Raw genomic sequence first — 26,274 nt, forward strand, 5'->3', positions numbered from 1 at the left:
AAGTCTACATGCTGACGTTACAGGAAACATTCTCTTTCTCAAATGGGGACAGAAAGAAAAGAGTCTAGAAGTAAGGCTCTGTAATCAACTGGGCAGGTGAGATGACAGGTAATTCAGTTACAGCACCGTCCGCAATGAAGTGGGGGTCTCGCAGCCCCCACTGTGAGTCAGAGAGACTGTCCTAGAAATACGGTCACTGCAGAGATGCGCCTCACAAGGATCCCTTCGTTGGAAATAGATGAACATGATCAGAAAGTATCCGTGAAAAAGAAAACTATAAAAATTTACATTGTTTTGAGAGAATAGAAGCAAGGTTCGTGGATTTGCCTATGTTTGGAGACCACTACTGATGCTTAAAACAATGTTTGTTTCACGTCCTTAGAAAATTAAAAAATGGTGCTTCAGATTCTACAAAGGGTCCATCAGTTAAGCCATGAATGAGAGACAGCTGCTGATGGGCAGGTGACAGACATCAGTCCCTACATTTCAGCTGTGACAAGCACTGGGTTCTTTCCTTTTACATCAGCTTCGTTTCAGGTTTAACAGAAGGAAAGCCATAGATGCACATACTGTAATCTGGAAGCTTATGTAAGGCAGCAAAAAGCATTACCCTAGATTGGACAGACTAAGTAAGGTCCACTTTTGGCTACGCTAGCAACCCGCTAGAGCCAACAGCAGTTTGCCACACCAGATATAAAAGCAAAGATCCACAGCAAGGGAGGCGAGTGAGACACCAGCAACGTGGCGACGTGTGAATACGGTATGGGAACACACTACCAAATGAAACCCCGGGGCCACTGGGTTCAAGTCCAGTCACGTGAATTAAGGCTACTATATAACGCGCTGATGTGAAGAGTCCATTCCAATTGAGCAGTAAGGAATCGATTCACTCTCGAGGACACAAGGAAAGGTTTAGAGGAAAAGCGAGTTCTTGGAAAGAACGGAGCACGCACATGCACGTTGCCTCTGAGGTGGAGGAAACTGGAGAAAAATGAAAGGGGAAAAAAAATAAGAGAGATCAAAGCAATCCGAACGCAAGGCAGGCAGGTGCTGGCTTCCAGTTCACAGTATGGCAGTTAGTGGTACAGTGAGGTCTGCGCAAGTGGAGAGAGCACAGAGGCTGCCCAGAAGAAAAGGGAAGAAAGAAGTGGTCACATGACAACACAGCATTGACAGCGCTTTTTCTTTTGGGTACCTGGGGCTGGCTCTGCGGCCAGGCTCTCTTCCTTCCCTTCTGGGGACGAGGGCTCTGTGGTGTCTGAGACAGGCCTCCCAGACACGAGCTCAGCTGCATTCCCATCAATAGTGGACACATCCGTCACTGTCTTCTCCCTCAGTGACTTCTCATCGTCTTCGTCAATGAGGACCAATTCAGCCTTGATGGTCTCATCATAGCCTAGCACCTTTTTAGTCTCCTCTTCATCCTCGATATTTTGGTAGCCCATGAAAATCATGGTGACGGGCTGATCCAGGTTTGCCTCCGGCCCTTCAGTGCTGGGGGCTTGGGTCTGCTGCCCTGGGTTCCCGGAAGAGTGATCTTTCCTAGACTTATGGACCATTTCTAACTTGGCCTCTTTGCAGAGCACATGTTCCTTAGGGGGGCTGAGGCTCCCATCTGCAATCACAGTCCTTTCTGACCCGTGCCCTCCTCTTAAGCTTGATTGTCCAGCCTTCTGAATAAGCTCTTCTACGTCCTTGGAGCTCAGTCTGTGCACTCCGTTCTCTACCACGGTGCCTCCCGAGCGCACCTCATACACTACTTTGGTACCATCGTCAGAGACTCTGACTCCTCTCTGATGGACCCCCTCTGGGCCAATGGTGGATGCAGAGAGAATCTTGGTCTCTCCTGTTTGTTTGTCTTTCTCCACATTAATTTCCATGGCGTACACAGCTTGAATGAAAACAAGAGAAAGGAAGTGCATGTTACAACAAAAAAAGCCAGTGAATGGTTAATTGCCAAACAGACCAAAAAAAAAAAAAAAAAAAAAGGTTTTGTGCCCCTTCTAGTCTAACGGCCAAGCATCTTGAGTGTTAGAGTGAGTGCACACTGTGGACAGAGGTGGTTATATATGTGTTTTTAACACGGCAGCTGAATGCACTGGGAAGACAGAGGTACAGGGTTACCACATCTCGTTGACACCTCTAGGGAAGATCTGTGGCAATACGGCCACAAGCAACTGTTTAGATCCAGGGTAAAGCATCACAGGGAGGCTGGCAACATGCAAGTTTACCTTGACTGACAGCTTACCCTCAGTTTATAGACAGTTGTAAAGCCCTTGCTTAAGCTGTATCCTAGTTCCAAAATCATATCTTTTTAACCCTTTCAATAAGCGTTCCACCATCTCCCCTTCGCCATCTCCCTTTACTGTTAACAGAGAACACGTGAAGCTTTTTGCAGGTGGGACATGTACTATAAAATAGGATTATTTGCAAAATTGAAAAGCTACAAACGCAATCAGACAGTATGCTCTGTGAGTACTTCAGTCACTTAGCTAGGTTTCTCAAACAGGAACTAGAAAAAGAACAAGATAGAGGGCACGTCATCCCCCTAACACTGGAACCTGAGGACGAGAATCTCAGGAGGTACCTCCTCTTCTTGCGTGGGCCCAGTGCCAAGTCCTTGCGGTGCAGCCCCGTGCCACCTTTCTCACCTGCCCCTTCTTTCTGTCCCACTGCCCCCGCTCCACCTGGGACACTCTTTCCTCTTCCCTGGACTATTGGGAGAGCTTCCTATGTGGCCTTCCTGCTCTGCTCTCACCTTCTGCAACGCACCCAAATCCACTGCGGCCAGTCTGGGGTTCCTAAGGACCAGCTCGTTCCTGTCCTATAGTCTCCTGTGACACCCCATCCTTTCAAATCTGTTACCTCAGAGGCACCTGTTCTGAGTGTGAGGAAACTGGGCATTAGACCCACGGAGCCAATTCTCCCCAGGCCCCCTTTCTCTGCATGACCCATAGATACATCGACCTCTGCAGCTTCTGAACTAAATCCACCTTCTTCTCTCCAAACTTCCTCAATCCTGGTGATAAATGATACCAGTGCCACCCAGTCTCTCAAGCGAGAAGGCTCAGAATTGCACCCAATTTGTTTGTCCTTTTCTTCCTAATTACTCAATACCAAACAATTCTTGAGAGTAACTAACTGTATTTCAGACCTACCCCCATGTCTCCCCTCCCCACTGCCTGCATCACCACTGCCCTAGGCCAGGCCCTCCACTGCCCTCCGCACCACAGTCTTCTTTCTGGTTTCACCTGCCACTTATCTCTTCTCATGGCCAGAGGGCCAAAGGTCGCTTGAGGCTTGCTTTTGTGTGGCCAGAGGAGCACAGGTAGTTTTTATATTATTAGAAGATAGTAAAAAGTTTTTAAAACAGGAAGGAAGGAAGGAAGAATGGGTGGATAGAAGGAAGGAAGGAAGGAAGGAAGGAAGGAAGGAAGGAAGGAAGGAAAGGGGGAAGGAAGGAGGGAAGGGGGGAAGGGAGGAGGAAGGGAGGGGGAAGGGAGGGAGGAAGGGAGGAAGGAAATGTGATAGACATCATACGTAGTCCACAAAGTCTGAAATATTGTGATCTGGCCGTTTACCGACAAAGCCTGCGGTCCCCTGCTAGCCTATGCTCCATCCTGCCCACAGTCACCTTACTCATAAGGCCTCTGTTGGTTCCCATGTCTGCATCGGATAAACATCAAACTCCTTAACTTGACATTCTATGCCCTTCTGAATTGGTCTGCAGCCTTCCTTTCTAGGCTTGTTTTGCAGCCCCTCTCACTCTATGTACGCTCCAGCCATAAGGAGCTGCTCACCATTCCCAGGACGCTCCACACCCTTCCATGACTGCCTTCTCTCTGCCCAGACGGCCTTTTATCCCTTCTCCACTCAGTCTTCTGGAGTCGTATGTCATGCTCTACTTATCATTGACTTTGCGTTCCTACCTCTTTCTGAATAACTACAAGGGTTACAAGCCCCACAACTGTGTCAAGGAGATTCAAAATATCTTTTCAATCGCTTGTGCTACCACTCCCTTTCCCTCTAGCACAACCGCGTAACGCCACCCCACACCCAGACATTTCCTGCTTTTGTTAAGACACCCTTCTCTTGAGTTTCTGTGCATCCAAAGGTGACTCATCCACCCTGTCCAGGTCAACCGCCCCTTCTTCCATGAGCTAACTTTGACCCTCCTATCTCTAAGTCATCCCTCTAAGATTCTTTGAACATGGCTTCTAGACCTCTCTGAAGGCATTTAACACTTTTATTGTACTTCCACTCAGTAGTATAATCACTTGTGGGAATGTTTAATTAGCATCTGTATAGACTTTTAAGATCTTTGAAGGCTGGTGTTTTGCCTGCCATCTCTCTGTGGCTCCCTCTCCCCACCAGCACCTACCTTAGAGCCTACCTGAAACGCATACCTGTGAAATATATGCTACTGACTGAAGAGTCTAATTGGGTTGTCTTAAGCTAATCACAGATACGTTGTATAATATGACACCCATGAAAAGGTACACACAGATTAATGAAGGTTTGAACTGGTTTGAAAAAAACAGCAATGATATATATGGTCCCATCTGCTTGTGTAATAAGATATAATCTGTTCATGGTTGACACTTAACTAACAGACTCTGAAGCCAAATCCAATGCTTGATTTTCACCGTGTCTATTTTGAAAGTTTCACCGTTTGGCACAAAGATCTTGCGTTTCCTTAAGTGATACGATGGGAGGCCAACCAATAGTTGTCATGGAGGTACATGGGCTCACACAATGACAGTGACATGCAAAGAAATATTTCTGTGTTTTTTCCTGATTTTCCACAAAATACAGCATCAGAAAAATAGACTAGGCATTTAAAATTTTGCATGGGCTATAAGAAATCAGTTCCTTAAATATCACACTTAATGAAAAAGTACATTTTGGGGGTTAAATATTATGTCCTATCGCTATTAACACACTCATGGGGGCAGATTTATAAATAAGAAAGGTAATAATGATTATTAGTTGTAAGTACAATAGTTAATTACCTCCCAAACGTCCAGCAATATGAGAACAAAATGACACCTTTATCTGCAACCAGTACAGAGTATGGAATAAAACATTTCTATTTTTATAGTCACATGACAGAATGCAAATTATTAACATGGGAAGCTTCAGAGATAGCCCTCTCCCTCAGCCCCCCAGGGAGAATGCTGGCATTGTTGGTCCATTTTCCCCTTCACCACCCTGACCCTCAACTTCATGCTGTTTTTGCCTGTTCCTAGAATCAGAGACTAGACAGAAAGGAGGTATGCTGATCTGTTCTTGGTGGGAAGGGTTAAGTAGAACACACAATAAAGAGTTGAGAAAGAAGGAGTTGAGTGGAAGAGAGGGTAAACACTGTGTGGGCATTGTGTGGCGTTAGATGAGGCTTTGGAGACAGTGATAAGTAGAGGGAAGAAATGAAAATATAAGAAATACGTACTTACTTACCTATACCTGTGATTTTAAACTGTATTCTGTTAAACGTGGCATGGCTCTGAATCTGAACCCCCATTGCATGTTTCGTTAGGGTTACACATTACTATTTATATTTACATGTCGTACCCTGCCTTTCCAATATTTCTAGAATAGGAGGGTAGAACATTTTAAGACATTTTTATAATGCAATAAACCTAGATATATTATGCCATAAAAGACAACAGCATCTGTATTCCCTCCCCCACCCCAGCTAAAACATAAAACTTCAAAGGAACCACAGAGTTTTAGCAGGTTTCTCCAGGGTTTGATCTCACATTCCTTGTCTGCATTCACTCTCTTCACTAGTAAGGGGGGCTTAGGTGAACACTGAGAAGCTCCGGCTTACCACAAAAGGCAATCTTTAGACTTCATGGATACACACAGAAGAATGTTATGAGACATTCAGAAAACGACAGGAGGCACCAGCGTCCATCTTCAATGTGTTGTTTATGAATGAGTCTATATTTTGCTCCAGTTCTCAGACAATTGTATTTCAAATGTTAACTAAGGGGGATATGAACCCACAGGAAAACGAGACTCACATTTTAAATTCAGCATCTTGTCGCCGATGCATGCACACAACTGTAAAACCTTCTGCTTTTACTACTGCCAGGAGCGTACACCGAAGAGCTCTCGCTTACACCATGCCGTCATCTCTGACCACAAAGAACCCTCTCTAATCCACCCTGTTCTTCTGTCAAGCTTCCCCACGCCACAGGGACACTACAGCCTGTGTATGAGGGTCCTGTGCTCATCTCATTGGAAAAAAATGAAGATGGGTGCTGCTCAGGGGAGCAGACTTTCTGGGGAGCCCCTAAAAGAGATCTTGGAAGAGCCCCACGGGCACAAAAGTATTTGAAGAAAAGCTCTCTGAAATTTCTTGGAGGAAGGATCTGGAGACAGAGCAGAAAGAAAGGGCACAGTGCCGTGGAAGTTTCCGTGATAGGGTAACTGAATGAAGTCTGTTCCTATGAAATGATCATTTAATTACTGATTTCCAAACATGACATAGTGATGACGACAAGATTGGAGTATACAGAACACTTTTGTTCTTCCTTCCCATAACCCCTTAAGACAGGAGAGTGACACATTCATTTTGTTAATGAAAAATAAGAACCAAAGTAGCTGGGTTCTGCAATGGGATATGAATGAATGACTGAACTGGTGCTTTGACTTTGGGCCTTGCTGTTTGGTTTACTAGGTTGTTACTCCCTGAAAAGCACTCAGTAAGGACCACTTTGAAGAAGCAGAAACACTAATGGGGCATGATAACCCCAGCCTCAGGCTTCTGAAAACAGCCATGTTCGGGCTAGAGTGGGAAGCACCTGGGGAAGACACCTGTCTAAAAACTGGGCTGAGGGAGGGATCAGAAGCTACTGTGGCCTGGCGTGCTGCAGCACCCAAAGAGATGGGCCTGAGCAGCAGAGAACGCTTGGTTCTGGTTCAGACTTATTCCCCTGGCTCTCTTACTGTCTTCTTCCCTGTCACTTTCAGCCTGAGCAAAAAGAGAGCAGCTCTAAGGGCTCCACAGAGCCCAGGGAAGAGGAAACATGAGCATGTGACACAGGACGGGGAAAGGGAACTGACATGATTCCATTTCAGAACGAAACTAAGAGCTTATAAAACAAGACACTGTGTCCCATAAGGATGGAAAATTCAACCACTGTTAGATCCTTTGACTCAGGCTTCTCCCAGCTGACTTCCCTAAACTCGCTGTGATCAGGGGAAAGAGGGACAAGCTGAGGGCCCACACGTAAAGTATAAAATGACACCCTTGCTGTCATTAGTCAGTAAGATGGGAGGTATCATAAGGAGGGAGAGTGACAGTGGGTCTGATTCCTAACCAGACAACACTCCATCTTTGGGCCTCATTGTTCCCATTTGTACAATGAAGGGTATCCAGCCTTGACATTCCATGGGGCCGTGAGCAACATGCATACTCGTGTGTCCCTGGTGGGTAAAGTGCAGTAGGAGGGTAGCAGACAGCCAGACGGTGACTGTCACCCAGAGCGAGATCATCCCACCATCAGGAACACTCAGTAGCTGGCACCACTTCTGGAATGTGGAAGAGAAGCAGCATGCAGGCTTGGCTCATTGAATGAACATACACATGTGTGCAGTCTTGTCCCTTCGGGCATGGGATTAGACATAAATATACACGTTCGCACTTTCTCTAGAGGCTGGAAATGGAAAGTTGACTATTGCGATGTCAATAACAATGAAAATGAGGAAATTAACTTCAAGTAGATTCTCCTCCTCATCCCAGAAGGCAATCTCTAACTTCAAAACCCAGTAATCAAAAATGTCTTTGAACAGTTGTTTGCCCAGGACACCTTGGTATTAACAAAAACAAGTTGGCAAATATATGATGTTGAGGGACAACAGAAGCCAAAGCCTATTTCTCACATGTAATCTTACTTCCATTTTTTGGTCAAGAAAGACAGTTTGCAGTCTGAAAAGTGATGGAAATAATATTGCCAAGAGGGATGTGAAGAGTGGAAAATAATAAAGTACCCGGAGATAGGAATGCTCTCGGTGCTTTGGGTCAAGGGTCCCAGTTCCCCTACTGATGAATGTGTCTCAAGGATCTTGCACGCCAGGAAAGCTGCTGGGGGCAGGCATTCAAAGTTCTGATGTGCAAAGCTGAGGAGGGAATCCCATAAACTACATGGAAGTGAGCTGGACAACACCGCTAGCCAAATTCAAAGAGCAGAGACCAACAGAGCCAGCAGGGGTCCTTCGGGCAGAAACTATGCAGATGAATCTCATTTTATTTTTTGTTCAAGGTCTCTATGCAGATTAGGCAAGTGCCAGAGATACAACACCTCTAGATCGCTACAAAGTCCCTCATATTCCTGTGGACAAGACAGAAACAGGACAACTGCTGGAACGTGTTATCTGTTGGATGATCTAGGGTTCCGACAGGCCAGCAGACCCTAAACGGTGTGCTTGCGGGCCTCTGACTTCAGGTCCAACTATGCAATGTTTTTATCACTGAAATGATGCAAAATAATAAAGGCATGCTTCTCAGATTCCAGGTGAGGAGAAAAGTAAGGCTATGGGGTGCCACAATCGCGAGCTATGAAAGTGCCGACAGCAGAGTTTTTTCTATTTTCAAAACTGTTAAACCCTTTATTCAAATGAAACCTGAAACAGAAATACAATTGTCAGCACAAGCATGGAGGAGCCGCTGTGTTTGAAATGGGAGAGAACACCAGAGCCCTAGCTACCAAATCAGCTTACCTTGTTCCCCTCCCACCTTCCTCTGAGGCTCCTCAGTGACCCCAGGAGAATCTCCCCCCTACACTTATGAGGGACAGTCTAACAGCAAGGAATTTAACAGATATACCAAATCTACAAAGGGCAGAAAGGTGCATAGCTCATCCTTATTTTCGCCTTTGGAGATTAAGAAATAAAGAATATTTAGGTTCTGCATGTGAGCGGGTGAAGCAGCGTGTGTACCGTTGTGGGGAAGAGACTGCACGTTTCACCTGAAATGATTCTGCACAGTGGCTGTGCTGGGTGAAGGGCATGAGGCTGAGCAGCGGCACGTGTGAAACGACTTTGAGGCTTTGCTTTTGACCCTGAAGCTGTAAGGCCGTGACGCCAGCAGAGTGAGTCAAATTATCTGTCATGTCATGTCCTGCTCTGTACGGGGATCAGCCCCTCCCAGAGTGTGCAGGGCTGCTCTGGGCACTTAAAGAAGATTGGGGACAAAGCGTGGCGTGTTCAGAGGGGAGTGACGGGGTGGTGGAAGGTGTCTCAAAGCAATCTCATCTTCTCGGGACCAGCTAAAGAGACTGGGGCTGTGGGTGTTAAGGGCGTGTAAAGTGAGGATCTGGGAAAGACAGGAAATGATAGTCATTTTCTTTCTTTTTTGAAAGATTTTATTTATTTATTTATTTAGAGAGAGGGGAAGGGAGGGAGAAAGAGAGGGAAGGAAACATCAATGTGTGAGAGATACATCTATTAGTTGCCTTTCCCATGCCCCCAACTAGGGACCTGGCTTGCAACCCAGACATGTGCCCTGACTGGGAACTGAACGGGAAACCTTTTGATTCACAGGTGGGCGCTCAGTCCACTCAACCACACCAGCCAGGGCATGACAGCATTTTCAAACACTTAAAGGAAAATCAGAAGTTAGGTTTGTTCTAAGTGGCTCCTGTGGGCAGGAGAGGAACTTAAGGGGGCAAGAAGAGGGAGGAAAAATGATAGCTCCATCAGAGGAAGAACTTCCCAAGAGTCAGAACCAATTACAGACAGAATGGGTCACTGGAGGGGGACTAAGCTCCAGGCACCGAGGTGTGTGACCACGGTTTGAGCGCCTCTTCGCAGGGCTGCTATACCCTGGCTTCCACGCTTGAATAAGGGATCAGAATAGATACCTCTTAATTCTGAAAAGTGATGAGTCTAAATATAGCCTCATTTATTCAGAATCCTAAAACTCCCAAACTCCAAATGACCGGAACATTTGGCATAATACTAATGACAATGACATTTATAAAAATGGCCCTAAGTTTGTGCAAATCTCCGAAAGGGCGATCCTAAAGCAAGGCAGATGACACCTAGGAAAATTCTAGGGGTGAGCGCCATTCGTTGGTGTGCTACCCACGCTCTGTGTAGTCACTGCCATTGACAATGAATGTGAACACTCTATTCCCATTTAACCAGTCTGGACAAAGGAGTACACAACACATCAACTGTGATTCCTCCCACAACGCTGCTTATCTGTATTTCCGCAGTAGATGCATTCATGAAAATTAGCTCCTTAATAAACAAAAGCACATGTCAACTTATTTTTGAAAAGATTCTGGTCACGTCATACTTTCTAAAAATTGCACTTGCTCTTTGGATCACTCTGGTTTTGCAGGACCTCTAAATGTGGAGGATGCTGGAGTGCGATGGTGTGTGTGCTCCCACACACACAGCACTACACTCACATTAACACACCACTCTCGCATGTAATACTTCCCGACTACCAACACTATGCACATCCTTCTCCTGCCTCTTACACAACAGTTCTCATACACTGCCCCTACCCTCTCCACGCGCCGATCCATCAGCTGGAAGCCATTGCCATGTCCTGGGAGGTGCAGGAATATGTGGGGCGGGGCTGGAAAGCTTTTTATCGGTGACTTTCTGATAAGACCCAAGTCTCTGATACCAAGCGGAAAGGTGTGTGGCTTTTGAACAGTCATTACCCGACTTGATCTCAGAAGTGCACCTTGCAGCTTAAGTCACTGCCAATGATCCCCGTGTAGCACAGCCGCAGGCTGCAAATTCTGGTTTATCCATTCTGCAACTATCCAGAGAAATGCGAACCAGACCTGGGTTGGACCAGACACCGCTTCTGGTCCCCCCCAACTCTAGAACTCTATGCGTCTGTATGTGAAACAATATGCGAAGATGTCTACAGACAGACCCAGGAGATATTTAAATTTAATCAGTGCCCATGACACATACGTCAATACTTATTTGCCAGTTCATTACACTTTTGCGCTAAAATAAGGAGGGATTATTTGCTTCATAAACTATATTCCGATTGGTCCACATAAAAGATTTCCTCTGGCTTAAACATCCATGACTGTTTTGTTTCATAAAAGGTGTCATTATGTGGCTTATTTTAAACATACATGTACCTGGATTATGGAAAGTATGACCTGACATCATATTTGAATTAACACACATTGTCACTAAATGTGCAACCTCGGCAATTCACTTTTTCATTTAATCCCCAGACACGCGGGGCATTTCTGCATAGAGCAAACAGATTCACTGTTCATGTCCTTCTGGTCTGATCCCCGAGGCACACTCGCGTTGAACAGAGCAAAGCATAGCTCTCGCTACACTTGTCCTCATGAATGGATTATTCTCTAGAATCCACAATTGGAAGAAACATATGTTTTTTAAATTGCTCCTTCCCCCCCCCACCAAATACACCATGGTAGCTAAGAAATACCTGAAGAAATGTGAAGACTTGGGCATATATGTTCACAATATACAAAGAGCTCAAATTCCAAAGGATTCCAGCAACATTCTCATACACTTTGAGAATACCTTCCACCCAGCTCCCAATATGGGAACTAAAAGTCCCTGGAGGCAGAGTACAGATTAACCTTGAGAATCAAGACAGGTATAAAGAACACAAACAAAACAGACAGATTTCTCTGAAGCTGGAGGAAACCACTGTATATCCTCAATACTCCCTCCGATTCGGTCCTCAGTCAGTCATCAGGGCCCAGTGCCTGCCCTTTGCGGCCACTGTAAATTCTATGTTTGAGGCTGGGCAGAGCACACTGTCCCTCTACGGAACAATACCTGGGCGTCCTCCATTAGTAAAGTGCAGAGAAATGCAAGCCCCATGGTCAGTCCTGGCATCAAAGCCAAATTAGCTCCCCAGGACTTACCAGCTGCTCTGCTGGTCCCGTCCTGCCCAGGTGCCGGCTCTGCTGTTCGTGAATAGAGGATTGGCAGGTCGGGGAGCTGGGAGGAAATGCAATTTACTGCATCTGGTAGCAGAGAACAGGGAATACAATTAGGCACAGTGTCGGGAGGCCCAATGGGTTCACTGCCGAGGCAGCGGCTGGTCTGCCCTACATAATGGAACTCCGAGGCGGACGCTGGGCGAGAGGATCAGAATAAACAGAGACAAGCGTTTGCCCAGTGGCTGGTATTCAGCAGAGTAGCTGAGGCAGGAGGGATCCTGGCCAGAGAGCTCAAGCCCAAGTCTGCGCTGTGTATTAAAAGATTCATCAGAAAGCTCTAGATTCTAAGAGTGCAATGAGTTCAGGGCCGGGGATTGACCTGGGCCAGTGGGAACCATTATCAGCTTGGTGGGATTGACTGCCTATGCTGAGCTAGAAATACAGCTTTAGTGCCTGATTTGTTCAGAAGGCCAGTTTTACATGCTTTAAAAAAAAATTTGAGAATTTATCCCATGATTTCAATACTGGTGTTTCAGCCAGAAAACCCTGAGATTCCAAATAACATCCCCATAGTGAACTCACCATTAGCTCAGCTGTAGAAAATGGTGCAAAAGAGGGAGACCGGCTCTGTTTGAGAAAATACCCTGACAAGCCCATCCAGGGAGGTGAGACCCCGGAGGGTGTGAACAGCAGCAGGTGCCAAAGTGTCTGAGGAGAGGCGAAGCCACTGGGGTGAGACAAGGGGAAGAATCTGTGTGTGCCCCAGAGAGAAGTGGAAAAGCCAAGGCAAGAACATCCTAGAAAGCTGGGCTCTATGTGGTGTGATTCCTTCCTGTGTCATAACGATGTCCCCAGATCCTGGAATGTCAATCACTTACCAAAAATTACCTCTAGCTTCTTACTGCACATCTTCACTGACTATCCCACAATCACCTCAAACTCAACATGCCCAAAATGAACGCTCATCTTCCCGCAACTGCTGCTTCCGCGGTTCACCAGGGGGCCTGGGCAGCACCCTCCACACCCCTGCCAGAGTCCAACCTGTCCCCTGGCCTCTGCCTCCTTCACATCTCTTCCATCTGTTCCATCCTCTGTATCCCTGTTGATGCCACCTTCGTTTAGTGGGTTTCTTTTCTCTTTTTGTGATGTCATGTTGGAGAGGGCCATGAACAGACACAATGTTAGGATTGATCAGTTCAGCTGCTATGCAGACTAGAACTTGCTGACTCGAATGTGCCTCTGAACACTCCAGAATGCGCTGATACTAGACCATTTGGTTCTGAGTGCAGAGAACACACTCTGTGAGTGAGGACGGAGCAGAGTTTCTCTAAGACTGCAGATTTTCCTTATCCACCACTCGGGGAGACGGAATGAAACCAGGAGCATGCAGGGGGGCAGGCCTTAGGTTGGAGTGAGGCTCAGGCTACCGGCTCTCTCTGGGGCCTATGGAGGCTAGAGCTCACACCCTGGACCGGGCAGACAGGGTTAAAGCCCCTTTATGGCAAGGAGGAAGGTGGAGCCTTTCAGATGGTGGGCTGGGAGATGGCTGTTAAAGCGGCCTGGTGTGCCCCTGAAAATGGGCTTGCGTTTGAGCCAGGGCTCTGGGCGCAGCCCTGTGTCTGAAGTTGCATGTTATTTTCTGTGTTGAACTGCCCTGCTAGTGTTCCTGAACTTAGGTTGCAGACCCTCTTCTCACTGTGAGAAGGGTCTGGGCCCCAAACCAGCACAAGGCAGGACCGGACAGAGCAGCAGCTTGGGGTAAACTGGTCCTGAGGGGTAGGGTATATGGCTAGCAGTGGTCCATGGGAAGAATGGAGCAGCAATCTGGGGCTAGAAGAACAGTTTAGGGCACAAGAGACGACCAAAGCAGATTTGCAGAACTTGTGAGTTTCACTGAGGATTTCCAGAGCTCTGCGGAACGGCATCTCATTAAATCCGACTCCCCGCATTTCAGAGAGGTGGAGGCTCAAGCCATTAAGACCAGGTGAGAACTCACAGAGTGGTCATATATATGTCTAGTACATTCTATGCTAAATATAGAGTTTCTAGGGCGCCTCTGCATACTAAAAGTTTTAGTAGCTGGAAACAAAAGCCACTCACAGCCAGGGGACTCTGCATCTGAAAGAGCATGTGATTCCTAGCGCCTATGTCTCAGCTTCCCCCAGGAGGCAGCTCCCTGCCCGATGTGGGAGGGTAATGGAGTGATCTTGGCCCAGGGTTCACTGGCTGATGGCCTGAGGACTACAGCTTTCAGAGGGCCGGGGCTACATGGCTTCTGCTAAGAGATGAGGGAGTGGCAAGGAATGGGGTATGAGGGAGAAAGTAGGGCAGCCCCCTCCGTATATCATTAGGTAGTAAATCCTAAGGCTATACAGCCAGGAGGTGTCTGATAGACCAACACAAGGAGTAGCCAACAGCATCCATGGGAAAAATGTTTTCATTTGGCCTCAGTCAGTACATTGCCCTCTTGCTGCCCAAGTCTGGGTGGCCTACCATTATTCATCCCGCCGTCAGAGAAGGCAGTGAGTAGTCCCAGAGAAGCAATTGAAGGTGAGTGCTTTTTATGAATTCCAGCACTGCCAGAATATTTACCGTAGCTATGAAGAACATAATTAGCCAAAGCTAGAGAAACAAAGGTGACGAAAACCCTCCCGAAAATGTGGATTCTGGGCAACTTGAAGACACACTGAGGTTCCCCAACAACTGGGATGAAAGCATTGCTGTGGGGAAGGCTCCTCGCCACCAGAGACTGGCATGGGGTGGGAACCGAAGATGATCAGTGTCACAGGGCCGAGGACCGAGGACCGAGACAGGGCCAGGGCATTTTTCCCTGCCCAGTTCTGGCCAAGGGGGCCACACCAGCTCCTCCCCGGGTAAGGCACAGAGCTAGCACTAGAAACCACATGCAGTTTATAGTTACACAGGGCGCTGTGCCCATTGAAGGCAGTAAAAGCAACCCACCCAACCGATGAAGATGCTGCTATAAAACAAGTGTGCAGATGGGGGAGGGAGGAAGTGTGGGGCGTTTAAGAATGTTTATGGCCAAGAAATTCTGCTCCTGATTGGAATATATTGCTCTTGATTGCCGGGACTACCATGGGATCAAAAGCCACTGGTGATCCAGCAGCACAGGACCTGTATTTCCACTGACACGCATAGGGTGACAGGCACAGGGCACCTGACATTGGGTCAGGACCCACGCACATGCCAGCAGCCATCTCCTTGGCACCTCATCAAACCCTGGCTGTTTCCGCTAATTATCTGCCACCTCTTGCATAGTCACATAATCTTAGTTGGCCCTGGATTCCATAATCAGTGTGTGTCAGAAGTTGGGTATTTTTCTTAAGGTATTATTATTATTCTATAATCATTTTGTATTAGTTCTTAAGTAACAACAGTTGATTGATTCTAAGAGGGTCTTGGCAACTTTGAAGTCAAAGGGGCCTTGGATATTAACGAATGAGAAACTACTCAGACGTTTCACATTTCTTTACTTCAGTTTCGCCCCTCAGACCTGTTCAGGTCACTCAGACGGAGTGACCTGAACAGCAACCACATTCTTGGAAGGACACATGTCCTCCTTCAGACTTCTTGCTTTGCCCGTAGATGTGGTGTGATGAAAAACCTCCCCCTCCCCCAGGTAACTTATAACCAGAGATGGCAGGAATCATAATCCAGGGTGACAGGTAAGACCACAGAAACACTTCCCTGGCCATTTCCTGGGATCCCTAAGACTTCTGCATCCTCTGAACTCTGAGGTCGCCCATCTTGTCAACAAGTGACAGAGGACAGAGTCATAAAGTCAGTTTCTCTGCAGGCATGACCGCTAGGTATGTCCCTTTAGGTGTGACCGGGTTTCTCGCCACCTCTCTGAACTGCTTAGGTGAACAGATAGAAAGAGTGGGAAGTGACGCAGGAGGAAATGAAGGAAGCTCAGAGTGAAAACGAAAGAGACGGTGGCAAGAGTTTACAATGAGGCTTTGTTTTGCTTGGTAGCGTGTCCTAGGATATGTGGTCTATACGCCCTGCACAGACTTTAAGGGACAGACACGACAGACAAGTCCTTCCCTTCCCTAATTAGAGAGAAGTGCAGGAGAGGTCCTGCTTTGAGAAAAGAGAGAGAGAAAAAAAACTGAAAACATAAAAGGTCAGTGTGCACCTTTCTGGTATGTGGGTGTCTGGGGTCGATGTTGCAAACCCCATCCCCGCCTGACACTTAGTGCACTACTGCCGACTGTGTGCATGGCCACAGGTCTTCCCTGGCACCACGGAAACGCACTCGCTTTCCCATGCTGCCCTCCCATTCTCCGAAACAGGCAAGGCCACGTCCGTCCTCAGACCAGGCTCCACCTCCAAAGCACAGATCTGATTTGGCCACACCCTAAAGAAGTTTCCAGAACTGTCATAGGTACTCCTGGAGTCTGCTGGCTTATCCATGACCTGTCTCTGCCCACACGCACTGAGGTTTAATTTAATACTTTCCCAAAGATTGCCCGGAAAGCCAAAATCCAGATCCTCTGCCTTTCACTGGACGGGGGAGAAAACAAACAAAATAATACTCCCCCCTACCCCGCCCATGAACTCAGAATTAGCCTTAGTGCAAGCTCTTTGATCATCCAGAAAACCCACTACCTATCTCTGCATTGTAAAATCTTTTCCCACATATTTCCAAGTGATACTGGGAAAACACTGATGTCAACTCTTATTCTGGCTCCTGATTTTCTTCCCAGTTGAGAGGTGGACGTGATGATAAGAACCAGATGAGCAGGTGGGATCTGATCCTTCTGGCAAGTCCGACATTCTGAAGCAGGTCTAGCTGAGGGCCAGAGTGAAAGTGGGAACTGAGTGGTTTTCCTGAGTTCACAGCTAACTAAGATTAGGGGAACGAGGTGAAGAACGAGAGGCACACAATCCCAAGTTCATCCCCACAGCCCTAGGTAAGAAGAGTGGATGGCAGGGGCTGGAATAGGCCAAGGAAGGGGAGGGAGAGCAGGAGGAAGGCCCCTCCTGCTAGGATGGGGAGAGGAAGCCAAGGCCCAGCTCCCACGGCTCCCACACCTCCTGTGCTTGGACCAAATGTGCCCCTCAGGGAGGAAGGTCCTGCCCAGCCCCTCGGGCCTCCATAGAAGGCTGGAGACACTGCAGCTTCCCGAATCAAAGAAAAACCAGAGGCCTTAGAAAGGTTTCCTAAACACCAGATAATGGGCTTCTGATGTGTTCTGTGATCTGGAGACCTACAATAACCAACAGGACAAATGAGCTCTTTCCAGCCGGAGATCTGCTCCTGGTGTTAACACTCTTTGCTGATCACCTTTCAAGGAAGATCCAAGCAGTGAACTTCGGGGAACGAATGGGACCGGAAGAGCCAGGTCAGCTGTACGAGACTAGAAACAGGGAGTAGAGAGACAGTGCTCGCAGAAGAGAGGCAGAGAAGGCTCAGGATGCGTGGGCCCCCTTGGTGCCCTGGGAACAGTGCGGCTCTCTCTTTCTGACGCCCTTACAAACCAACACACCACGTCTCCTGGTGAGCCTGTGTTAATGAAGCTAAGCTGACCAGGATGAAAACATCAATCTACGGGCAGGGAGCACTTGCACCGCACTTACCTCCATCCGCACTGGAGAAGCTCTGTGGAAACAAAAGCAGGGCGGAGCGTTACTACACAGGCAGGGTGACCATCCCTCCTTCATTCACCCCGTCTGTCTCCCCTAGGCCCAGGCCCCCGTTTCCACTGTGATGGGCAAGCCCAATGCTCTCTTTTCTTCTGGAAAAGTTTTGGGATCCTGGAATTTCAGGGAAAGGTTCACCATTCCCACCTTCTGCCGAATTCCTCCCAGTAGAGATTTATTTCGATTATCCAGAAAATAGCCTTGGTTGTGTTGGAGAAGTGATATCAGGAAACCCAATCTTAAAATTAATTTGTTTAGATTGCTCTCCTATGGCTGATGGGTACTGGAAGCAGCAGGAGTTATGAAATGGACACAAGGTCCTGAGACATTCAGAGCCTACAGGCTTCATGGGCTCTCTCCTCTTGCTACATGGCACCCCTGTTTTCCTACACAGTAAAACCTCATGTATTTGCACTTTGTTTTTCAAATTCATGCCCGTTTGATATAGTCTTGCCTCTGGTCTTTTTATAAAAGAAAGACTAAAATTAAAGCCACTTAATAAGAATTGGTTTTCAGATTCTAGAGTCCAAGAGAAGATGACTTTTCAGGCATTAGACATATAAACAAACAGTAGGTGAATGGGGTTAATTTAATGACTCTTCTCTGTGCCTCCCTGGCGTCAGAGATGGCAGATAGCTGAATGGCCTCACACACCTGCCCCTCGTTCCCAGAGTGCGTGGCTCAGCCTTGTCATCAATACCAATTGGCCTTTTCTCTGCTTGGCACCATTTTGCTGGTGCTCACTCCCCCGTGGGTATAATTTAGAGAAGTCACATTTGTTCCCTTCACCTTCTGAAAGTCCTTGAAGGATTTTTCCGTCTCCTTTAGTTTCTCTAGGATGACTTGCTCTTTGGCAGATATCTGGGACTCTTCACTTTCTAGCGCTTGGATTTCCTGCTCCAGCCTGGAAAACACACAAACAGAGGACAGGTTGCTTTATTGTCCTGCCATCATGGGGCCAGAGAGCAGCTCCTTCCTGCGGGGGGTGGCTTCCTGCCGGGCTCTGTTTTACCTTATGCTGAGGTCCCAGGCCAAGGTTCTACATTACAGAGCATCCTGTGTTTTCAACCTAGCCACTGAGCAGAAGCTGGTCAAAGGAAAACAACCCGGAGCTACAGCAACGGGTGCACTGCCGCTGCTCTGCAACTCGTGCTGCTGTCTCCCCTCCAGCTCAATGTGAGCATTCTTATCTTGGAGGCAGATATTTTTACATAGCAGAGGACATTATGTCTGAAGGGAAACAGCTTCATGTTCTCCTAGCTGTCTCGGAGTAACTGCCCTTCTATCAGGTTGGCCAAAGGGTGAAGAGCGCATCTTATGACCACCGAGAAATGACTGGTGGTCACTCCGCTTGCGAGCCTGCTGGCCTTTCCCTCAAGCTCCCAAAAGAGGGGAGATGCATTGGACACACACAGTAGCCCCCACTCTTCTGGAACTTTCCTCAGTTTTCACAGCCATCAAATATATAGTTCCAGAAAGGGAAATTTCAGCGCTGCCTGGAGACTCTGGGAATATTCCAGAACAGCAGCAACAGTTATAATATGGGGGAAGTCTCCGCAGCTGCATTCTTTCAATGAAATGATAGTAATAAATTAACTTTTATTGAGCACTCAGTCTGTGCCAGGAGCTGAGCTAAGAATTCCCATGGCTTACTTTATTTTACAGATGAGATCATTGAGGCTTGACAAAGGATTAGTCTACTGTGGCAGAGCCTTGAAGCAAGGGTTAGACACCCTGGCTAACTCTAGACCCTGCTCCTAACCTTTGTGCTAAACTCTTACCATCCGGGCTTTACAGTAGTAGTTCACATATGCCTGCCTTGTTAGACTTGGAGTATGCTGGCATACTGGGGCGGGAGCGTTCTGCAGCAACGCCTCTGGGGTTACGAAGGGATGGATGTTCCCTGCCGAAAGGACTGTAGACTATCGTGCCTCCTGAAATATTTGATCTGAGTTTATTTGTTCATGCATTCATTCAATTTTGCTTTTGGTCTGTTTCCCTTCTGTCTCGCTGCAGGGTCTGTGCCTGCCTATATTAGTCCTCTCCCTCCCCTGCTTCCCCTTCCATCTGCCAATCTGCTCCTGGGGACAGGCTAACCAAGTCCGTCAGTCTAAGACCTAAAGTTAAGAGTGCAGAGTAAAGTCTTCAGAAGGGTGAGAAACACCAAGATATAGGCACAGATTTACTTAGGGTTGTGCTGTGCCCCCTGAAACCTTTTCTGTTTCCTTCCTGGGCATCAAAAAAGAATAACCTCTGGATGGATGAGACTTTGCAGCAATTCCTTTGTGTTATACAGACAAACCCTAAGCAAAACGGCACCCCTCCAAATGAATACAGTTTCAGATATTCTTATCATTTCACTCACAGTAAAAGTGGAAGTTCTTACACTTACTTACAACACCCCAGGTACTGGGAGGCTAGTACCTATATGGCCTCCACCCTTACCAACTTGCCTATTTCACTTACACTTTCATCAATTAGAGCTACTCCTTATTCTCCCATTTGTGCCCCACATTTTCCCCTCCTCCAAGAAACCCATCTCAAAACCCTAACCATTTTTAAGTCTCTGCTCAGATACCACCCACCCCATGAGGCTTTCGTAGATTCACCACCAGGAAATAACACGCTTCCTCTGAGCACTTATTAGCACATTAATTTGGCCTACTAGAGGTCTTATCAAGTCTACTCTATGTTAGAGCAGTGGTTCTCAACCGAGGTGGGTTTTTGTCCCCTAGGAGATATTTGGCAAAGTCTGGAGGTACTTTGGTTGACTGTAATTCAAGGAGAGTGAAGTGGATGCTACTGGCATCTAGTGGGTAGAGATCAGAGATGTTGCTAAATATCCTGCAATGCACAGGACGATCCCCACAACAAAGAATTCTCACCCCAAATATCAATAGTGCTGAGGTTTAGTAACTCTAGAAACTCCATGTGTTGGAACATACATAAATTATTAATTTTCCCTACTACATTATACATTCTTCATGGAGAGGGCACAAATGCTCAGTACCAGTATATTGAATGAATGAAAGGAGCTGAACCAAGCTGCAAAAACCCATGGTCCAACCAAGGCGAGACCTTCAGGATTTCTGAAGCCAGGGTGATGTCATCCTCAAGCTTTGACTTGGGAGAGGCTGTGTGTGGGCTGGGGTGCAAACAGGATTTAGAGAAGGGGGCACCAAGTAACACAGATATTAAAGAAAAAGACACGAACTCCTTTGCCACTGCAAATGTTCGGCAAAATCTTCTACACACATCTATGTAAGTGATTGTGGGGGGAAGCTAGAAAAGGGATACGAGTGGGAATAGGGGTAACACACATGAAATAGCTGAATGACCCAGAACTAATTCAATAGGTAAAGGAGCTCTGGGCTAGAGGTTTCCTGGAAATACTAGATGATAGTCCTGGCCAGGTGGGTTCGGAGCAGATTTCATCTGAATCTCAATGGACAGAGGACCGCAGCAGGTATTTAGGATGTGGGCAGATTCTGCTATTCTCCAACATATTCCCTCCCTTCCTCCTTCACCACCATTGAAAGAGTATATGTGTTGACCCACTGATGTCGGTCTTGGCCACATGATTTGCTTTGGTCTCATGGTGTGCAGACATACTTCCCTGCCCCTTGACTTTGGGCTCAGTGATGTGACCTGCTTTAGTCAATGGGATGTTAGCAGACACAACACAAGCAGAGGCTTGAAATGTGTTTGCCTGACTGGGCTTGTCCTCTTGTGCCTCTGCCAGCAACACTGAAGAGCTTCTCTGGGTAACTGCTGTCCCTTCAGCCTGGGGCCCTGAAAGAACACATGGGCAGTGGACCGCAGCCCAACCTAGAGTCAGGAGCCACGCCCCTTTGGACCTGTTCCTCACATCAGGGCTGCTCAGCTGAGCCCAGGCTAAATCAGCACTATTCACAGGAGTATGAACAGGAATAAATGATTATTGCTTGAAACCACTGAGTTTGAGAGTGTTTTGTCATAAAGTACTATTGTGACAACAGCTAACTGATACAGCTCAAATAGTAACCTATTATAGGGATATATTATATATATGTGTATGCATCCTAATTATGTATAGATAGATATATAGATATACCAGTAACACCCAAAGATAAGAGATTGGAAAGAACATAAGCTACCTTTGCCCCACTTCCCCCAATCCTCAGAGAAATCTGGAAGCGTATAGGGCAGCCCTTCGTGAGCACTAAAATTGAGAAAATAGGAAGATATCAGTGGCAATTGTCTCTGGGTAATGGAATATTGGGTGATTTTAAATTGTAATTTTGTTCAACATGTTCCCATTTTTATAAAACTTCCACAGGCTGTGGCATAGGAAGGGAGCCAGGGCCTCAGCTTCTCATGGCAAGTGAGGGGTTAAATGGGTGCACCCCAACATTGATTTGCAGTCAGTTCAACCAATATTTATGAAGCGTGTTTGGCTGGACTTGGAGGGAGGGAAGTACTACAGGGGACTCTAAAATAAATAAGACTGTGGCTGACTTAAAAGAAAAACAACAAACAGCTGACTCAAGTAACTTGCTTCTCCTGGTGAAGCTGCCCCGAGTGGTTACGAATTCTCTGTGACCTGATGCCCCAGTGTCCCGGCCCTATGGGTTTCAGGGCTCTCAGCTATATAGTTCAAGTGCTAAAGATTTGGGTCATGATACTGCGTAACTGAGAAGGAACAGAGAGACAGAGAGAGAAAGAGAGAGGGGGAAGAAAGCAATGAAACTAGACTTTTGAGATAAGAACAACTAAGTTTCACCCAAAGGAAATGAATGCGGGAAATGGACAGTGTATACAAGTCTAAGCAACTCAGACCAAGTAACAGATTTCTCTACAAACACTCACGTAGGCTTGGGTCAGGTCCCAATGGCGCTGGATGGCCCAGGCCACTATTTTTCTTTGGGAAACCCAAGTCCTTGGGGCTGAGGAGCATCCAAAAAAAGTGTCATGGGTTAATAAGAGTCATTCCAGCAAGGCTAGAAATGCCACTGTTTTGTAGTTTCATGACTGAAATCTAATGCAGTCTTCCCTGGAGGAGCCAAGTAGGATATTGCTGAGCTAAAAATAAAGAATGGGCAGGAAGTGTAATTTATACACAAGGTTAATAGAGACTCGTTAGGCCGAGACAGGTGCACATAACAGCCTCTGACTGGCTTGCTCTGTCTCTTCTGAGCAAACAGCAGACTGTAATAGGTGGTAAGGAAAGGTGACGTACTGCAGCTGTGCAGGTGTAATTTACTGGAGATGAAGTTGCAAGCATGGCCGAATGGTCTTATAAAGACTACCTGACCCCACTATACCTTCCGCACAGGACATACAAAGCATCTATGGCTCTAGGAAGTGCATCGGTCATTCTCTCATTTCAAAATCCATTTACACACTCATCCATCCAGCTTTTTGTAAACACCTCTCTCTATCAGGCACTGTGTTGAGCATCAGGGACAGGGAGCTAAATCAGCCACAGTGTCTACACGTGAGCGTTCTTGGTCACGGGAAGAGGACAGACAGTTAAACACATAAATTATACTACAGCCCAAAAAGAGCCATCATAAAGGAAAGAAGGATGTGTTGTGGAAGCGACAGCTCTGCCTGGGAGTGTGGCAGGATTCCAAGTTGCCTGCCTGGTATCTATCCTCCCCTTCCTCCATGCTAACAGAATCCTTATTTTGCTGGGGGGTGGCAATGGGCTCAGCTGAAAATGTCCCCACCCCAGCTTCCATTACAGAGAACGGTGGCCACAGCTCTGACCAATGAGATGTAAGTTAAGACTGTTGGGGGGGAGACTTCCGGGAAATCTCCTTAAAAGGAGAGGGTTGACTTCAGTGGCATTTGTCTTTTGTCCCTTCCCTTCTTCCTACCTGCAGGGATCTGGTACTAGAGTGATGTATTAGTTCCCAATTGCTGCTATGATAACGACCACAAATGCAGTGGCTTACAACAATGCAAACTTACCATGTCACATTTCTGTGGTCATAAGTCTGATATGGGTGTCATTAGACTAAAATCAAGGAGTTGGCAGGGTTGTGTGCCCTTCTGGAGGCTCTAGGAGAGATTATGTTTCCTTGCTTTTCTAGCTTCCAGAGGCCACCCACATACCTTGCCTCATGGCCCCTTTCCTTCATTTTCAAAGCCAGCAATGATGCATCTCTCTGACCATTCTTCCCCAGTCCCATCTCCCTCTGACTCTCTTCTATTGCTTCCCTCTTCCACTTTAACGATTCTTATGATTACTCTGGGCCCACCCGGAAAATCGAGGATAATAATCTCCCTATTTTGAAGTCAGCTATTTGGAGACCTTATTCCACCTATAAGTTTAATTCCCCTTTGCCAGTATTTGCAGCTTCTGGGGATCAGGATGTGGACATCTTTGGGGGTCCATTACTCTGCCTACCATAAAGATGATAATGCCGGAGGTGAAACAGCAATCTTGTGTCCATGGGGGCAAGAGTATGCCAAGGATGGCTGAGTGTGCAGGAAGAGAGGAATTCTGGGTTCTCGATGGCATCTAGGAGTGACTGCACCAGCTCTGGATTGTTGGCTCCAGCTTTCTTGTTATGAACTTAAGCCACTGTTGTGATCACAGATGAATGCAGTTTCCAGCTGATACAAGGTGGTGGGAAGAGCTTGACTGAGCAGGTGATATGTTAGCTGGGCCTCGAAGGATGCATTTGCCAGGTGGAAAAGAGAAGAAAATGTGTCGGGCTGAGGAGACCACATGCGCCCAGGCCAAGAACATCCTGTGTCCCTACTCTCACCCAGGGGCATGTGGCTTTGCATGGCCTTTCCAGTCACTGCATGCTGAACCCTCCAGTTGGCACAGCTCAGCATGGTGCCTCAGAGAGATCCTCGACATTCCTGTCTCTCACCACCATAGCTCACTGTGCGCTTCCATTCTGCTGTGCCTTACCTGGCCCAGAAATACCTGGCCTTCCAGGCCCTGCTGGGAGCCTGCCTCCCCTCCTCCACAGTGGGAGAACACAAGGCTCAAACAAAGAGAGAAGAGAACAAGAGAGGCTGACTGAGAGGGACCCTGGGCCACCGATTCTCCACCTACTGCCTCCCATGATCCTCTGCTATACGTATACTTTTAGCCATTTTACCTAGGGGGTCATTACATTTTTCCTTTGTGTAGGCTTCTCTCAGTTGAATCCAAATGAGTACAGACTAATACAGACCGGGTTTTCAATAGTCTTACTGGGGTTTTTTTGGAGAGGACTTTGTCTGTAAACTCAGGTGTGCTTCATTTTTCCTTCTCCATCAGTGATGAGAGTATTAATTATAATAATAATTTTAATATTGTTTTTGTTATGTATATATTGCTTGTATAGTAGCAGCAAAAATATGACTAGGATTACTGAGTGCTTACTGTGTACTAGGTACTGTTCTAAATATATTACATGCATTCTGATACTTAACCTTTATAATATTCTATGAATTAAGAAAACCTTTAAGTCCCATTACATAGATAAAAGAACCGAGATGCAGAGAGGTCACTGATTTGCCCAGGGTCACAAAGATAATGTGATAATGTGGGGACCAGGATTTGAGCCCTGGCACTAGAGAAGTAGTATATATATATATATATATATATATATATATATATATATATATATCTCCACTATTTTCAGCTACCTCCCTATGACTACTTCCTTTTATCCCCTATTTCCTCAAGAATGTATAGTGTGACACAGTGTGCTCACAGAACCACAGAAGGTTGGGCTAGAAGTGGACGCCACTTAATCTAAGTGCTTTTCAGAAACACGAAGCCCCTGAACTGTACTCCACCCAACAGTCACCCTATCTCTGCTTGAAATCCTCCACGCATGGGAAACTCACCACCTCCCAAGGCAGCCCATTCCCTCTCTGAACAGCGCTGGCCATCAGAATGCTTGCTTGCAGATTCAGGCAGAGTGCATTTCCCTGTAGCTTTTACTAATTGTCTGAGTTCTATCCTTTGGAAGTGCAGAGGTCAAGTTTAGCAAATACGAGGACTTGTAGGACCTCCATTCTTGGAAATGGGAGGACCCAATATGAACTTACAACCCAGTAGGGAGCCTGGGTGGTGTGAACTGGGGCCCAGGATTGGAATTGGGGGGAGGGAGAAAGAGTGAAAGAGGAAAGGGGCGGGATGATCAAGAGGAAGGGGGACTTCCAGCTTCCTCATGAACTCAGCACCGACTAAAACCTCTAGCCAGAGGCATAGCAAAGAAATGTTCACAAAATCCTCAGCCCCTTAGGTATTTTTCCAAGCAAGCTCTGGGCAAGACTAGGCAATTCCTGACAATGGAGCAAGTTTTGATGACTTTCCTCACCACTGAGGGACGTGGGCTGGGGTTACATGTCAACTGTGAAGAGCTCAGTGGACATGCATTTGAGTCTCAGTCAATTCTCCCAGAACAAAGGAGATGCTGACAGATGGGCCAGAGGTGCTGAATTCAGACCTGTTCTTTTCTCTGGAGCTGTAATTTCATAGTTGAACAATCAAATGGGGTGCCTGACTGGCCAACCTACCAAAATGAAAACTTCAGGAAGAAGGTTTGCTTCTGTGGGGAGAGAAGGGCTGCCTACATCTTTGTGCATTGAGCCCCAGGGAACATGGAGGAGTCCACCAGCTGTCCATCAATTTCCACCCTCCCCTCCTTTCATATCGCCACAATCTCCAAGGTTTAGCTAGGCATGTGGCCACACAAAATAA

The 26,274-nt window shown here is 46.9% G+C and overlaps 1 protein-coding gene across 6 annotated transcripts in view; it reads right to left on the bottom strand.

The window, feature by feature from the left end:
• Positions 1 to 26,274, bottom strand: part of PALM2AKAP2 (PALM2 and AKAP2 fusion) — a 406,552-nt gene that overhangs the window by 170,911 nt on the left and 209,367 nt on the right. For 4 of the 6 annotated variants that reach the window (XM_045195065.2, XM_045195066.2, XM_053921891.1 and 1 more), the window contains 4 exons: positions 18,366 to 18,480; positions 17,514 to 17,535; positions 11,892 to 11,993; positions 1,196 to 1,891 (listed from right to left, as the gene is read on the bottom strand). In XM_045195065.2, the coding sequence (XP_045051000.2) occupies positions 1,196 to 1,891; positions 11,892 to 11,993; positions 17,514 to 17,535; positions 18,366 to 18,480 (935 nt within the window). Of the gene's footprint in view, positions 1 to 1,195; positions 1,892 to 11,891; positions 11,994 to 12,491; positions 12,632 to 17,513; positions 17,536 to 18,365; positions 18,481 to 26,274 lie in introns of those variants that run through there. The other 2 variants (XM_053921896.1, XM_045195069.3) reach the window with 2 other exon arrangements.

The sequence above is a fragment of the Desmodus rotundus genome, chromosome 1, assembly GCF_022682495.2.
Source record: "Desmodus rotundus isolate HL8 chromosome 1, HLdesRot8A.1, whole genome shotgun sequence".
NCBI lineage: Eukaryota > Metazoa > Chordata > Mammalia > Chiroptera > Phyllostomidae > Desmodus > Desmodus rotundus.